This window comes from Aphidius gifuensis, linkage group LG5, assembly GCF_014905175.1.
Source record: "Aphidius gifuensis isolate YNYX2018 linkage group LG5, ASM1490517v1, whole genome shotgun sequence".
Lineage (NCBI taxonomy): Eukaryota > Metazoa > Arthropoda > Insecta > Hymenoptera > Braconidae > Aphidius > Aphidius gifuensis.
Window position 1 is genome coordinate 21124927 of NC_057792.1, and position 17709 is coordinate 21142635.

Below are 17709 nucleotides of genomic sequence, written 5' to 3' on the forward strand. Positions count from 1 at the left end.
AGTTTTTTTAAACACCAAATTTTGCTGAATGCCTCACCAGTAAGATTTACACAACCTTCTAAATCTAACGACCAGACCAAAGGACAATTGACACTTAGATCCTGCAAAGTTTTATCAGCAAGTGTTATATCATTGAGTTTTAATTTTTTTAAATTAAATAATTTTGGTATTATTTCTGTAGTAAGATCAACATTGCCATTACATCTACTTATTTCCAATACCACCAAAAATTCACAGCAATTAACAACTAAAACATCATGAGGTTGGAAAAATACATCATCAATTGATCTTTGTTCTTCTTTGTAATAACGTATTATACTATCGGTTATTATCAAGTATCGTAATCGTATACAATGTTTCAATAAACTTCTAAATAATGCCTCAACATGGTGTGAATGTGTTATTGTAAAACGAGCAGTATTTGGTGCATCTTTTACAACTACTGCTGTTTTTCGTATTCTTCTTGAATCTTCAAATGATATACTGTAAAGATTATCCATTTGTGTTATTGTTCTCATCATTCTATCACTTATTGATAAATTTTTAAATGTAACATCTGTCAGTCCAGTGAAATTGTTAAATGCCTGTAAATTAAATTTTCCATATTTTATATTTAACAAAATGCTTGTCTTTGAATAAATAAATTATATATACTTACATTGTCAAAATTATGAAGACATGGATCCTGATCAAGATAATTGTCCATATTAACTGTATAATCGTCATAAATTAAACTAATTTTTTTCACTCGACTACGAAGACTATTAAATAAAGCTTGTAAATTTATTGATTGTCTTGATGAAAAATGTAATTCAACCTTATCTAACTTTTCCATTGTTGAAAATAGATCACGTAAATAATTGTCATCTATGTCTTGTGGTACTTGAAATGATAAGTGAGTCAATGATGAACAAAATGGACCAATTGCTTTAAAGTATTTAAGTGATTCAAGCTTAATGTTCTTGATTGACAATCTCTGCAGAGTTCTAGAACAAATGTTCAATAATTTTAGAAATACTTCACGTTTAGGATTAATCAGTTGAACAGAATGAAGATCTTTGTAACTAGTTACCACAACATTTTTCCAGCGAGTACAAACTGCAACAAGAAATTTTTATTGTAAAATCAAATAACATTTATTTATTGTTGTTGAAAATAATTACCAGTTTCAAGATTACGTCTTTCATTGATTGAAATGTACTTGAATATTTTGAGGAGACATTTTTCTGGAAGGCCATTTATTCCACGCTCTGAAATAACTGGTACAATATCATCCAAACGAATCATCCATGATTCAGCTAAAATACAAAAATAAAATATTATCAATTGAATTTTTAAAATAAATATGATTTATCAACTCACCTGGTAATTCCATAATTGGTCTTTCAAAAAAATAATCAATACTTTTTTGTGTCTCAATTGCAGGATAATTATAAAATACTTGATTCAATTCTCGTATACAATCATGGCAAACAAATAATTCTTCTGGACACGCTCTGTTGATTTTTTTTTCAAAAATCTGTTCAATCATGCCTGAGAGACGTGTACTTTCCCATTTGCCATTATTGTCATAAAATAATGGTATTAAATTCATTGGAGATTGTTGAAAACACGCACTACATTTTCTAAACATTTTAAAATTTTTTAATTATATATATAATATATATATACAAATCAGAAATATAAAATACACTTTTGCAGGTTTATTATTTTAAAAATAAAATTGTCGGATTTTTATGAGTGTTGATTGATGTTTATATGCGAGAACGACCGACGATCAAGTGACGACAAGTCAAAACGCCACGTATTAAATAAAATATTCATTTTTATTTTTTCTCTATTATAAAATTGAATGAATATTTATTTCTTTTAAAAATAAAATTCAAAAATTTATTTCTTATAAAATAAAATATATTAATATTTATTATTTTTAAAATTTTGATAATATTTCAAAATAAAAATGAATGAAACTTTTTTAGTTTTTCAATTATAAATATTTTTATTTTAATTTGTTTATTTTTATAAATTTATTTATTTTTAAATTAATATTAAAAATTATATTTAATTTAAAATTTAAAATTGAGGATTAATCAATTATTAATATAAAGAATGAATTATTTTCAGACAAAAAAAAAAATAATAATAAAGATATTTCAATGTTCAATTAACTTATCACCTGCAATTGACATAATTATCATGAAATATTATTGGTCTTTGTCATTGAAATGTCAATAGACATATCAAAAAGAAATTATAATCTATTGTTTTTCCTGTTTCATTCATGTCAAGAAAATAAAATGAAAAAAAAAGAAAAAGAAAAATAAACATTTAGAAAATTGAAATAATATAATTATGACGCACGTCATATTTAATTCAAAACAAGGATAAATATTTTTTTTTTAAATAAAAAATAATAGCAATAATAATTTTGGTATAAAGCTTCACAGATATATACCTATATATATATATTTTAACATTTGAAATTGAAAGACCAGATAGCGAGATACAGAGAAGCAAAGCAAGCAAGAATTCAAAAAATAAAAGAAATAAAAAAAAATAAAAAAAAGAGAGAATGATAGGGGTTGATAGAGGGTAGTGATTTTGGAGCATTTGGGGCTTGTGCAGTAGTCAGTGACAAACGAAAGACCGTGTCAGAGGGTAATCCTATTGGTGGACTAGAGTGTCAGAAAATCGTGCAACGATTGGCTCGTCTTTGGAGCATGTAGGCGTGGTCGTTTGGTCTCAGTTGGTTATTTATATAATAGTAGCAACCAAGAAGGGGTGGATGAGGGGGAAAAGAGGGGTTATATCAAAACCACCCCTCATATTGTGTGGGTGCATTTTAACAATAAAATTTTGTATATGAAATAAAAACGATATGGTTTTTTATACTTGAATTTTTAACACAAATATAAATTTATATTTTTTTTTTTTTTTAACAAAATTCAACATGGCGGACTAAATTTAAGCTCTTTTTTTTTTTTTTTTTTTACGATCTTTTGAAAATTATCTTGTTATCTTGACATTTTGCTGGATAAATTTTCAATTGAGAAAAGCAGAGGGTTGAAAATTGATTACTGTTTTAACGATGTTCTCTTTGCACACAGTTTGTCGTTTACCCAATACCATTTTACGTACATTATTCAGAGATCGTAATTTAAATCAAGTATATAATTAATTACTTTTTGTCTTTTACATTTAATAATATTTATCAAAAATAAAAAATCAAATGTATCTTTTTTTTTTTTCATCATAAAAAATACAAAAATATTATCACTTATTTTCAATAAAAAAAAATTCAATGAAAAATAATAAATAAAAAAAAAGAAAAAGCTCTGTTTACATGAGTTATTCACCTCAAATGAAAAATAAAAATAATAAATAATTAAAAAAATAATAAAGTAACTATATACGCAAGGCTGAATAAACAATAAGCAACAAGGTCATAAATATAAATATATATATATTAAAATGAAGATAATAATTTGCTGGAAAGATATCTTGAAATATATATTCTCCCACTTGTGTATTGCAAAAGTGAAGATCATTCAACGATCAACAATTGAGATGTGTATATATTCAGTGGCACAAGGTAAAAGCTCGGAGGGGTAAGTTGAAATAATATAGATTGGTGGTGGTTTTTGCGGAGAGGGAGTGATAGTTGCCAGTTGAATAGAGAGCTTTTTTTTTTATGGTTTTTTATTCATTACTAAAAGCTATGGCAAGTAGTAAAATCAATGTATGCGCAGGCGCCACGATTTCAAGTCAAACATACCAGCTATAGGTTAAATCCTCGTATCAGTTTTTGTTGTTTTTCTCGCGTTGCCTCCTGATCCCGCCTTCAAAAGTACAATCTGACCAATCACAACAATTTTCATCAATATATATATATACATAGATTAATTCATAATATTGTACAACTACAAGTTGCAACATCAACCCCTAAAATATAAAAATTCAGTATTCACGTATCTCAGTATAATCAATGTTGTAAAGTCTCAACGTCACAAAATAATATTTATTTATAAAAAATATATTATTACAAAGACAAAATTAATTGTGAAATAAATAAATGATTTTATTTATTTATATTATTTAATTAATACATACATATTTTTATTTTTTATTATATAAATAATCAAATAAAAAAATATACAGTTTTTTTTTCATTATATTTGTTTTATAAATTGTTATTATTTATTAACAATCAATTGACAGTATTTTTTAATGACAAATTTACAAGTGTATGTGTGTGTTATTGTTATTTATTTATTTTAATTTTTATAAAAAAAAAAAAGAAAAGCTTAAAATATGAACAGTTTGGTGGGAGAAATTTGATTAATTTCGAGACATCGAGACACTCGAGGTGATTCAAAAGTCAGCATTCGAATACGAACATGCTGCTTTGTTAAAAAATATCATCTAAAATTCAAGTGCTATTTTATGTATTGATATTTTTAATTGTCAAAAAAATTTATATGTCAAGTGATTTGATAATATATAATCTGTGATTTAATTTCCTAGTGACTAAACATTAAGTGTAATATATTTTATAAATCAAGTGATAAATTATTTTAATTTTTTAAAAAATGAATGGAACAACGTCAATTGGTAGTGCTGATTCACAACAAATTCAGCGACAAACATCACAACATGACACCAATTCAGAGCATGCTAGAAGTCCAGATAGTCCTTTGAGTGTTCGTCATGGTAAGCTGACAATGTTTTTATTTAAATTATAATCACTTTTAAAAACAGGAAAAAAAAATGTAAAATTTATTTTTCACAATTAACACAACAATTAAAATACATATCAGACATTATTATTTCATTAAATTTATCCAGCTTTATCTGAACTAAAAAAATAAATAAAAATTTCTATATGCTATGATTAAATGATATATTTAGTTTTGTGTTTTAATGCAAAAAAAAAAAAAAAAAAATGTTATTATTTTTAAAACAAGGCCAAGTTAAAACAGTGACACACCAAAAAAACAACAAAAAAAAAAGAAATAATAAAAAAATAAAAATTGAGTAGACAATGTGCACCTGTCGGAACAAAATTCAAAAAAAGATAAATAAAATGATGAAATCATTTGATAAATACACGTACACAAACACCTATACAAAACAAATATAAAAAATAATAAATAATGATATTGTTATTGAACTATATTGATGATTGCATTGATGCATAAACTTTGCTGCTTAATAGATCAATAAAAATTCAATCAGCATTATTTAACAGGGTGTCTGACAAATAGTCACTGATTTAATCTCATGACTATGACGACGAAAATCGTTATACTTGAGTGGAATAAAATTGTGGGACGTTGGGGGGTGAATAAGGTGGCAAGTACATTATGCCATTAGAGTAATCAAATCTCAGACTAGTGAGCGACGAGCGGAATGCGACGGCAGGGTTAAACGAATACGAACAAAAGTAATAATAAAATAAAAAAAAGAATAAAGAAAAGTTGCAGAATGAGGGTGGTGGATACTGTATATAATTTTTTTTTTTTTTTTTTCATTATTATTATTATTTGTGCTTTTGGCAAGGGCGTCAAATTTCATTAGCATATCAATGCTGGTGGATGGTGCGCGAGTTTTCTTGGGCGCCACCTGCGACTGGTATTATGGGATCATTTTTGTGTGCTGGTTAAAATCCGACGGGTATCATGACAAAGCCCACTGGGAATTTTCCAACTAAATTTTGATGAGATATTACTACGATTCTTGGATTTTATGACTTTTATTTTTAGGTTTATAATATATTTAGTAAAATAATAAAGCTGCAATGTTGAATGACTGCGGTAAATTGTTTAAATAAAAAAAATTAAAAAAAAAAAAATGATTGACCGAGTTGTTGTAAATATATATACTGAGTAAATATTATAACATTTGTGTTGGTTTTATTTTTTTTTTCTTGTTTGAAAATCGGTTATGTAAAAAAATTTATTTGCATTTTGGAGATTTTTTTTTATTTATCTTTTTATCAGTCGTCATGAATATTTAATGATGAGTATATACATTTAGGTGGAATTTTAATTGATTGATATTGAGAGTGTTGGCTGACATGCGTGATAAATAAAATTTAATTATCAACAGTGATGAAAAGCATGACTAATAAAATAATTGGCATAGCAAAATTGAACAAAAGTATCATTGTAATTCACTATGCAGTCTATACAGTGTCCATGAAACCCCAAAGTAACATTAAATTTTATTTTAAAAGTTCCCAGATGGCATAGGATCATTTCAACCCTCAATTTTATATAACAATTTTTATTCATTTAAAGAATATATCTACAATTTAAATAAATAATATATTTTTAGTTGACGAAAAAAAAAAATTAAAATAAATAAAACTCATTTCTTGATGTAAATGGTGTTTGCTGATGGAGAGAATCACAAAATGAAAATCCCAAAAGCTCAAGGAGATGTATATTTACAAATGAAAAAATAAAAAATATGTGACTTTCATCGGGGGTGTAACAGGTTCACCCCTGGGAACAACAACCCTCAAGCCAATTGCTTGAGAAATTTTAAATGTCTCAAACAATACTCAAGATTCAAATTCTTAAATTAAATATCAACAGCTTTTGTTCCACAATAATAATTTTAAAATACTGCTGATTAAATATATATAAGAAAATATATTTTAAAAAATTCCATTTAAATATAATTTATACATTATTTAATTATTAATATTTATTTTTTGATTGCTCATTTATATTCGGTCGATGCCACCACGAACATCAAATATTATTGTCTTTTTAAAATATATTTTTTATAAATCTTGTTTATTTATTTATAAATATACATTTTTATTATTTTTTAAATATTAGCTTATTGTTCATGTACAATGACGTATATTTCAATAAAAAAAAAATATTAAAATTATATATATTTTTTTTTTTTTTTGATAAAATCAATTTATTTATTTAAAAAAAAAAAACAATAAAAATATCAATTTATTATTATTCATTGTACTGATGAAATAATAAAAAACATGCTAATAATTATTTAATGGTTAGTATAGATAACACCCGAACCTGGGTCAATTAACTTTTTTTTTATTTTATTTTTTTATTTTTGCATATATCGATCAATTGAAGAGACATTTGTGCAAAGTCTGGCGTATGATGCCCGGGATAATAATAATCGGTACAACTGTTTATGTTTTTTTCGATATATATATTTTTTATTTTGTTATTTATATTATTTATATATTCTTGTTTTTGACGTGTATAATATTGATGAAAATAAAAATAACGTGTCCGTCGGATAACAAAGCAAACAAAGCGATCATAAGCCATAAATAAAAAAACACACAACAACGATGTATTTATTGATTGATAGGAATGTTATTTATTATTTTTAAATAATTCCGTGGATTCTTCAAGGTTGTTTTTATTGATAAAATTTATTATTTCATTATTACAGATTCAAGAGAATCAAGTGTTATATCACCAGGTTCACCAGAGCATTACAGTCCACTTGGTGCAACTGGATCAGCATCAAGTCATGATCCATATATATCAAGATCAGCACAAGAATGTCCAGTTCCACTATGTCGTGCAATGCCACCTGATTTTCCACTAGCAAGATCACCATATTTAACATCAATTGGCAATGGACATTCTCATCTTCTTCAAGTTCAACACCAGCATCAACAACATCAACAACATTCACAGCATCCATCAGACAATCGACAACAGCTTCAACAAAATCATCAGCATCAACATCAACATCATCAACAGCAACAACAACAGCAACAACAGCAGCAACAGCAACACGGTGGAAAAACACCACGTAGTCTTGGTTTGATATGTGTTGTTTGTGGCGATACAAGTTCTGGAAAACATTATGGAATTCTCGCATGTAATGGATGCAGTGGATTTTTCAAACGGAGTGTTCGTAGAAAGCTCATTTACAGGTAAAAATAATTCATCATTTGCAAGCTTTTTTTTAAAAGAATAAATATAATTTTTTTTTTTATGAAAATAAATTTAATAAATTTACTAGACATGAATAATTATTCAATGGATATATAATCCAAAGGGAAAAGAGCTTAACATATAGAATTCAACAAGCGTAAAATATTCTAAACGATTCCATCACGGTATCAATTTCCCCTAATAGACACTATCACTGCCCCATCCATCACACATTACTCTTCAATTTTCTTCGCTACTTGTTTATGTTTTTTTATTTTTTTTTTTATTATTATAATTATTTTATATTGTCATTGAGATTTAATAATCAAACAAACATTTGGTCGTGAATAATAGCCACTGCAAGTTGAGCTTGTACGCGTGTTTTATATATAAAAAATAAATTTATAAATATAATGTATCATTTTTTGTATCAAAAGACAAGTGCATGCTGTTGAAAGTTGAATAAATGCGTTACCATGTGGTCCAGTATCATGTAGGCTCATCCTTAATACCACCAACAATACACAAGTGCTTTCGTATTATTCACCAGTTAATATATACACAACAGTATCTGTATACACGCAAATTGTTTGAGAAACTATGGCCATTTCACCCCATTGGGATTTGGGAATTTGTGTCTGTATACAGATAGTCCTCGTATCGCGCATAGGATCATCCATCTCCATCGAATAACCCTCATCCCAAAATCACTTGCTGTCTACTTTTTTTTTTTATTTTGATTCTATGGATACATTTACATTCGATGAAAAATGTCCGGTGATAGTCAAACTATTGACCCTCGCAACAACAAGCTTGCCTTCAAAGGAAAATAAAAAATAAAAAAATGATGACGAGGTAAAAAATAAATAAACACAGAGTAAACGTGACGTGAATATATCCCGTGTTTTTTTATTTTATAATTTTTTATTTTCTATTGTTGATGATGATGATGATGATGATGTTGTTGAAGAATATATTTATTTCTAGAAAAATTATAACGCTTTTCTTTTGATATAATCTTTTGGAAGCTTCGTGTTGTCAGATGGCTGTTTGAATGCGGTAAAAACTGAAGAGCCATCGCACAGATAACCAATTACTTCTCGATGGGGTCGAGGGGTTATATGTTGGTAGATACGACAGATGTGTCCCAACGCGCGCCCACAATCGCGGGATTACCGGAACACCACCAAAGTCGTTTATACTATGCATCCATATAAAATATATATCTTGTCTTTTGAATGCGCATATATTTAAAAAATCAAAATAATAAAATTCATCAAATTTAAAATCATTGTAATATGATTTTATATATTTATTTGGATAATTAATTTATACAAATAAAACACATTAATAGATGTACTAATATCAAAGTCAGTATAACTATGGGCACATGCTTCCGGTTACATGAGGCGTAACTCGATAAAGCAAACAATGCCAGTAGCACTGCGTATGCCTGTGTAAATGGACAAGACTACATAACATAAAGCTGCAAAAAGAGAGAAAGAGAGTCAGCTGAAGGCAAAAAGGGGATCGTGTGTGTGTGTGCTAAAAAGGGGGGCAAATATAGAGACCGAGATGCGTAAATAAATGTATGATGTGGTTCTGAAGGGTGAATAAACGATATAAAAAATAATGCAGATAAAAAGAGATGAGATATAAAATAAGGGATGAAAAATGTATATATGTATACATAGATGAAGTAAATATACATGCATATATGGACAATTGCTGTTGCAGTGTTGTGAGATTCGTTGGGGTGTGAACGCAAATCAATTTGTTCGACCCCTGCCAGCATGACACGCACCCTTAACACGTGCACATACATACATGTTATACTCACATACACACAATATATACATGAGCATGTATTAACTGCCTGAGGACAAGATACCTCAGTGATTTTATTTTTTACAATTTTTTTTTTTTAACCCTCATTCGCCTTTGACTCAATAACACTGCGGGTTACATTCGCCTGATTGACGTACATTAAAATTGCACAAATTTACAACTGATGCGATATGATCATTTTTATCATACATGTAGCGGTTTATAATATCTTTATCATGTCAAATTAATTGATACTATTAAAATAATACTTGAAAGGAAAAAAGGATTATTTTTATATAATTTTAATGAAGACTTGAATGAGGGTTGTTTATTTATAGAAAATTTTATCTTCTTTATGTAATGCTGAAGAAGAGACGGAAAATTTTATCGGGATTAATGCGAAACTGGGATTGAAAATTGAGATTGGGGATAAGGACAAGAAGAAGAAGAAAGTATCTACGTGACCCGGGGACAGTTGGCTTTATTTTGAAAAGGATAACGGTGTTAGCTGAATTTTCCCCTCTTACTCTTAACAATAATGGCAAATTGAATTTAACGCCATTTCCAGCTGCATCAGTCTATGTATTAAGTGCTTGATTTTATGTCTCTATATATTTTGTAAATTTATATATTAATTTATAATAATTGAATCAAATTATTTATTTATTTATTTTTTAAATATTTGTTCAAGGTGTCAAGCTGGAACTGGAAGATGTATTGTTGATAAAGCACATCGCAATCAGTGTCAAGCATGTCGTCTTAAAAAATGTATGCAAATGGGAATGAACAAAGACGGTAAGATAAAATTATTCAATTGTTTTTTTTTTTATTATTAAAAATATCAATCATTGATATTATATTTTATGTGTGTTTACGTATTTTTATATATTTATTTTTTGCTAGAATAATGTTAAAGCTATCAAGAGAAAAAGTTATATCACTTGAATTGGTTTTTTATTTTACTTTTCTTATATATTTTTCTTCAACTCGTATTACGAGAATCAATCAGGGTATATATCTATATCGATGGGTGTTGTGTTTTTTTTTTTTCCCTTCTTTCTTCATCTTGTATTTTCACGACATAAATAACTGGATAAAGTACACATCATACCGTATAGATATAGGGTGATGTCGCATTTATTCTTCGATCCAACTTTTAATACTTTCATTTTGATTTTATGGAAAAAAACACACCTGCTTGCTTATTATATATATATTTTATTATTTTTTCTTATTATTATGCTATTGTCATTTTATTATTTTTATTTTTTTTTTTCAATATCATATAATAATTAAATAAAATTAAATTAAATAAAATAGTTGAAATAAAGTAGTTCAAGTCAATATTTAATCAGCCACTAAGTAAATTCTAAATAATCATTGAAAAATAATTTAAATTTTATCCATAAAGATGAGCTCATTGCGTTAATAACTGAATACTTTAAATTGTAATAAGTATGTTGTGTTTTTCACGCATTGTCATGATGGGTGCCACCATTCACTTCGTAAACACTGCGGTCGTTAGCGACGGTCGCGTGGCAAAACGCCCGAAGGGTTAATTGGAGGAAATAAACGTATGCAAAGGGCTAAAATATAAAAAAAATAAAAAATATACTTTTGCAAAACGACCGCGGGCATTAAAGGATTCATACACACGCACACACATATATTTTTTATTTTTTAAATAAAATATAAAAGTAGGAAAAATTTTTTGCTCTTGGCTTGTTTCACACCTCCACCCTTTTTTTAACCACCCGTTGTGTTTATCTCATAAATGCAAATGAGAGCAACGTTTATCTTTTTGCGGGGGAACATATAAAAAGATGAAAAACTATACTTTTGTTTTTTTTTTTTTTTTTTTCAAAAAGGGCTCATGTAAAAAAGAGGAGTCTGTTAACTTGCTTGCCACACGACAATTTTTTTCACATTTTTTTTTTGTCATTTGTTTTTAACGCAACACACAGTCAGACACGTTTTTATAATTCACTCAAAATTTATTCAAAAAGCAACTTAAATACCGTAAAAATAATTACATAATTTTATTTTGTTTAAAAAATTTTTATGAATATTTTAACATGTGATTTTTATTTTATAAAAAATATTCGTTTTTTATTTCTCATAATTTCATTGTGTAATTTTTATAATACATATATTAATTATGAAAAGAAAAATTATTTGCGGTATAAATAATAGTACGTTAAGCACGTGTATAATATACAGTCAATATTATATTTTTTTTTTGTTGAGTCAAGGGTCCATCAAATCATTCACAATGTATTGAAAAATTTTGATTTGTTCATAATAGAAATAATTTTATTATTTATCTGTATTTGATTAATATATCAAAAAAGTTATCTAAGCGAAAAGTTGAATATTATCTTTGTATTGTAGTCATCCTGTCAAATGCAGAATTAAATCTGACATAATTGTGTTACGTGAAATTGACAAGGACGAGTAGGTGGTAATGTGCTTCCAACTGTTTACAATATTATTTTTAAGACCAACCCTCCACCGACCCATTTAATATTTATTTTATATATTTAAATTTATAAATAATAAATTGTCCAAGTTGTTGTTGTTGTTGTTATGAAATTGTGAATAATAATAAATTATTTTTGTTGATATTTTTAGCTGTTCAGAATGAAAGACAACCGAGAAACACAGCAACAATTAGACCGGAAGCATTGGTAGAAATGGATCAAGAAAGAGCTATACGTGAAGCTGCTGTTGCCGTCGGAGTATTCGGGTGAGTTGTAATTTTTAAAAGTAAAAATGTTTTTATTATATATGGCAATGCTTCAATGTTGACTGATCACTTTGTCACATAAAATATACAAACAATAAAAAGGTCTATAGATATATGACAAAAATAAAATAAAAATCGTAAATCTAAAATAACATAGCAGCTATCTGTACAAGTATATATTGATAAAATAAATAAAATATATAAGCTAGTAGCCGGACACACAGAAGAATGAACGGCGTTACCACGTTTGATCTTGGCAGGTGTTAACTTCAACATCGCGCAAGCATTTTAACACATATATTGTTGAAATCACGCCACGTCGAGCATGATCTATCATGAAAAATTACCTTTGACCATTTGACCGAGAATACACTTCAGGTAACACCTGTCTATTGTACTGGAATTTATTTTATAATCAATACTATTCAGAGAGAGAGACAACACTTGTTTATCAACTTATCCTGCACAACGGTTATTATATAATTAAAATTTAATTTTTTAAAAACAACTCAAGAATATATCAAGTCAAAATAGATATTTCTTTTTTGTTTTTTTGATCAATATTTTTCATAAAAATAGACACATTTTTTTTTCAAAATACAATTGACAAGATTTTCGATTTTTATATATTTTTTTTTGTTTTGTTTTTCTATCATTTAAATTAGTATTATTACAGTTTACTGTAAGAAAATAAAAATTCTAAATTATCATCAGTATTGTCTATGCGGTATTAATTTTTTTTTTATTATTTTTAAATTATTTATGTTGCAAAAGAACGTATTTTTAGCATAACTTCATTATTGACAACTTGACTAAATATTTGACGAGCTCTTTGACGTCGTGAGAATGCTGATTCATGATTTGATTCTAATATTTCATTTTCTTCTTCATCTTCTTCATCCTCTTCTTCTTCTTCATCATCATCATCATCATCATCGTCATCTTGATTTATTCTTAAAGTTGGTAAAAATTCACGATCATCACCATCAGTCAATTGAAACGGTGAATATTCTTGCTTGGTACTTCTGTAACTTTGTGATAACAATTGACAATTGGCAGCATCACCAACATCATCTCTTTCAATTCTCAATGGTGTCATATTATTTTGTATATCCCCAGTTGATTTTGTAAATTTAATATTCGGTATATCAATTGTTTTTTGTAAACTTTCAGATTTTGTTTGACGCAATATCAATGCAACTTTACGTTTTATCGACTCTGTTTCATCATTATCAGATGAATCATCATTTTGCCATCTTATTTCTGGTTTTCTTGATAAATCATCCAACATTTCCAACAACTTTTCAAATAGATCATTTATTTCATCAAATGATTGTTGACTTATCAATATATAACCTCTTGTTTCATATTCTTTTTCTTTCAGTGTATTTTCAAGTTCTAATAAATCATCATTCATTAATTGCAAACGAGACTCAGCTTCAATACGACGTGATCTTTCTTCCTGTAATTCCAATTCCATTTTTTCAATTTTATCATCCAATTTTTCTTGCTGAAGTTTAACTACTTCCAATTCACGTTCAAGTAAATCTTGTTTTTCTTCATCATCTTTTTTTATCTTTGAATTAACAACTGATGATGAATTTTTTTCAACAACTGATTTTATTTTTTCTTGTATATCAAGATGTAAACCAATCTTTGCCTTGTCTTTTTTTAATAATAAAATTTTTTCATTATCATTTTTTAGTTGTTGTTTTTGAAGTACAACTGGTGTTTTTAATTTATGTGATTTTTTAAGAATTGATTGTGTTGTATTCAGAGTTTTATTCAAAGCAGCTGTATTATTAATTTTTGCATTAATAAATGCAGCACTCTTTGGCCTAATTTTATTGCTATTATTATTAATATTTTTTGATTGATTTGATGGTTTAACACCAGCTGATACAGCTCGTTGATTTTTCGGTTGTATATTTAAAAATCTATATTGCAATCTTGAGCCATTATGATTGCATTGAATCCTCGAAAATATTTGTTCAACAATTTCTGGACTTAGGCCATTATTCAATCTAACATCAAAGACTTCAAGTGTCGTATTAATTTCTAGTAAATCAATAATTTCATCAGCAATTGTGTCAGTTATACCACAGTGTTGTAGATCAATTGCTTTCAACCAAAGACTGTCTTGTATTGATTCAATAATTTCAACAACAGCTTGATCACCAAGATGTGGATTACCATTGAGTGTTAATCTTCTCAGACCAGGCATTGCATCTAAATTTGGATTTCTATATCTCAATGAATCTTTCCATGTGTCATGAAATAATAAAAGTTGTTGTCTTGATAATGCTGCGGCAAGTACTGGTCCACAATCAGAGCTCAAATCACACTGGCTTAAATTAAGTGATTTAATACTTTGTATGTCAATGATTGTTTTACAAACAAGTGCACAACTTCGATCACCAATAAAACAACCTTGCAATGATAAATGTTTGAGACTTATTGTTTTAGTTATACCAACACACAATGCAGCTAGACAATCTGCTGGTAATGGTATACCTTCAATTTCTAAACGTGTTAGCACACATGAATTTCTAACACATTGTGCAATACTGTGTGTTAACCATTCCAGCAAATATCTACTCAATATTACTGGTGATTTACCTAATGATCTTGCTTTCATTTCTGAATTTGCATCGTCCAATAATTTACGACAATGATATTTACTCTTAACTTTTATTATTTTTAAACTTTTATCCAGTGATAAGGAATTTAATATTGGACCCCAGTCATCAATTTTAACACGATCTGTTGTGAAATCTAGTGTATATGGTAATGTTAAACATATCATTGGCAATGGACGTAATCTTTGTTGTTTACATAATTCCATATAACATGCTGAAAAATTTTCACAACTTGGTATTGACATTTTTAAATTTTTCATAGCTCCGGGCATTATTTCACATCTATTAAATCCCCACGGCCGAAGCCGTTCTTTATTCTTGTATCCTGCAATTTTGATGTATTTTTTTTTTTCACTTATTTCTTTAACCTTTTACCCACACACACACAAGATCAAAAAAAAAAAAAATAATAAAAATATTTTTATTAAAATGTGTCGTTGTCAATGTCTTGTCATTTGCTTTATTTTTGTGTTAAAATTTTTTGCTTTTTTATTTAATATTGTAAATGAAAATAAAATAACTTTATAAAAATAATTAGTTTTATAAAAAGTTGGCTAGTTTTTTGCGACATCTAGCTTGACGCAATATTTGACCAAAAAAAAAACAAACAAAACGCGGCAGTTGAGTGAAGTTAAACATTTTTTAAAAAAATATTTATAATTAATTTGTTATTTATTTTTTTTTTTTGCTGAATATTGCAGACCACCATTGGCAATGGCTAGATATGCACCACAAATGCCACTTCCAACAATGGCACCAACAAACACAACAACATCATCATCACCACCACGTCAAGATCCAGATAATGGTAAATTTTATTTAATTAAAAGAAAAGAAAAAAAGAAACAACAACCTTTTCTCATAAAATAACATATTGTTTTTTTTGTCATTTAAAAAATTAAAAGGTAATATATCAGATGACAGTATAGATGTCACGAATGAGGAGCCATTGACACCACAAAGAAATATATGTTCTCAATTACCACCAGTAATGCCATCACTTTATTCACCAGCAAGTGCAGAAACAGTTTATGAAACAAGTGCAAGATTATTATTTATGGCTGTTAAATGGGCTAAAAATTTACCATCATTTGCAAGTTTACCATTTCGTGATCAAGTTATACTACTTGAAGAAGCATGGTCAGAATTATTTTTATTAAATGCTGTACAATGGTGTTTACCACTTGAATCATCACCATTATTTAGTGCAGCTGAACTAAGTGCATTAACATTATCAACACATGGTCATCCACATTCTGTTGTTCATTTACAAAATAATAATAATAATAACAATAACAATAATAATAATAGTGGTAAACCAAGTCAAGTTGCTGCTGATGTGAGACATTTGCATGATACACTTCAACGTTATAAAGCTGTTATGGTTGATCCAGCTGAATTTGCATGTATGAAAGCAATTGTACTCTTTCGACCAGGTAAATTAATTTTATTGTTTTGTTTTTAAAAAGTAAAGAATAGTTATTAATTTTTATTTATTTTGATTTTGATAGAAACACGTGGTCTAAAAGATTCTAGTCAAATTGAAAATTTACAAGATCAAGCACAAGTAATGCTTGGACAACATGCACGAACACAACAACCAGGTAGTCCAGCAAGATTTGGAAGATTATTATTGATGCTACCACTGTTGAGAACAGTACCAGCAGCAAGAGTTGAATTAATTTATTTTCACAGAACAATTGGTAATACACCAATGGAAAAAGTACTATGTGACATGTACAAAAATTAATTTAAAACGTTCATGGCCTATCGAAAATAATAATAAATTAATTTAGAAAAAAATAAGACATTTCTATCTCATGAATTTTAAAATGCGAAATAAAATTTGGCCTCTTACAAAAAATTAAAAAAAAAATATATAAAATTTAGTAAACGTGTAATATATAGTCAAATAAATATTAAGGTTCCTAATTACATTAAAAATGTAACGAAAGCATGGCATCTAAAAATACATTAATCATTATAATTAATTTAAAAAAAAATTTAATAATTGATAATTAAACGAATAAAAAAATCACGCTGTATAAAAGCGAATGTATATGAGTGTTAATAATTTATTGAATATTTACTAGTCACCGTAGACATGATAATTAAAATAATAATTAATAAAAAAAAAACAAAAAACAAAAAACGTATATTATATTTACAAAAAAAAAAAAAAAATGTTATTTTGCTTTCTTTTTTTTTCATGTTTTGCGCGCATGTTTTGAATGTTTCTGTTGATAATTTGTGTTGTGATAAGATCATTGTAGATGTGTGAAAAAATATAAATTAATTTGCGTATGAAAAATAAATAAAAATAAAATACAAGATGTAATGATTATCCAAATTTAATTGTAATTATAAATAAGATAAGATTAATCATATTGATATTTGTTTTCTTTACTCGAGTGTACAAGTAAACATTGATTAAAGCTGTGAAGAATATACTTATTGAATTTATTAATTTATTTTATAGCATACTGATTTGATATAAAAAAAATGATGGAAATTTAACAGGCAAAAGACAGATTGATGCTGGGGCTTGATTTTTATT

The 17709-nt window shown here is 27.3% G+C and overlaps 2 protein-coding genes across 2 annotated transcripts; one reads left to right on the top strand and one right to left on the bottom strand.

Moving 5' to 3' along the window:
• The first annotated feature begins 4257 nt into the window (after window positions 1-4257).
• On the top strand, window positions 4258-16983 carry LOC122858483 (photoreceptor-specific nuclear receptor-like). The gene is made up of 7 exons (XM_044161414.1): window positions 4258-4710; window positions 7447-7939; window positions 10459-10562; window positions 12399-12513; window positions 15854-15960; window positions 16058-16588; window positions 16664-16983. The coding sequence occupies exons 1-7, from the start codon at window positions 4590-4592 to the stop codon at window positions 16900-16902; spliced, it is 1710 nt and encodes a 569-aa protein (XP_044017349.1). The 5' UTR covers window positions 4258-4589; the 3' UTR covers window positions 16903-16983.
• LOC122858482 (centrosomal protein of 78 kDa) lies at window positions 13212-15732 on the bottom strand. The gene has a single exon (XM_044161412.1). The coding sequence runs from the start codon at window positions 15422-15424 to the stop codon at window positions 13274-13276; it is 2151 nt and encodes a 716-aa protein (XP_044017347.1). The 5' UTR covers window positions 15425-15732; the 3' UTR covers window positions 13212-13273.
• Window positions 16984-17709: the final 726 nt, after the last annotated feature.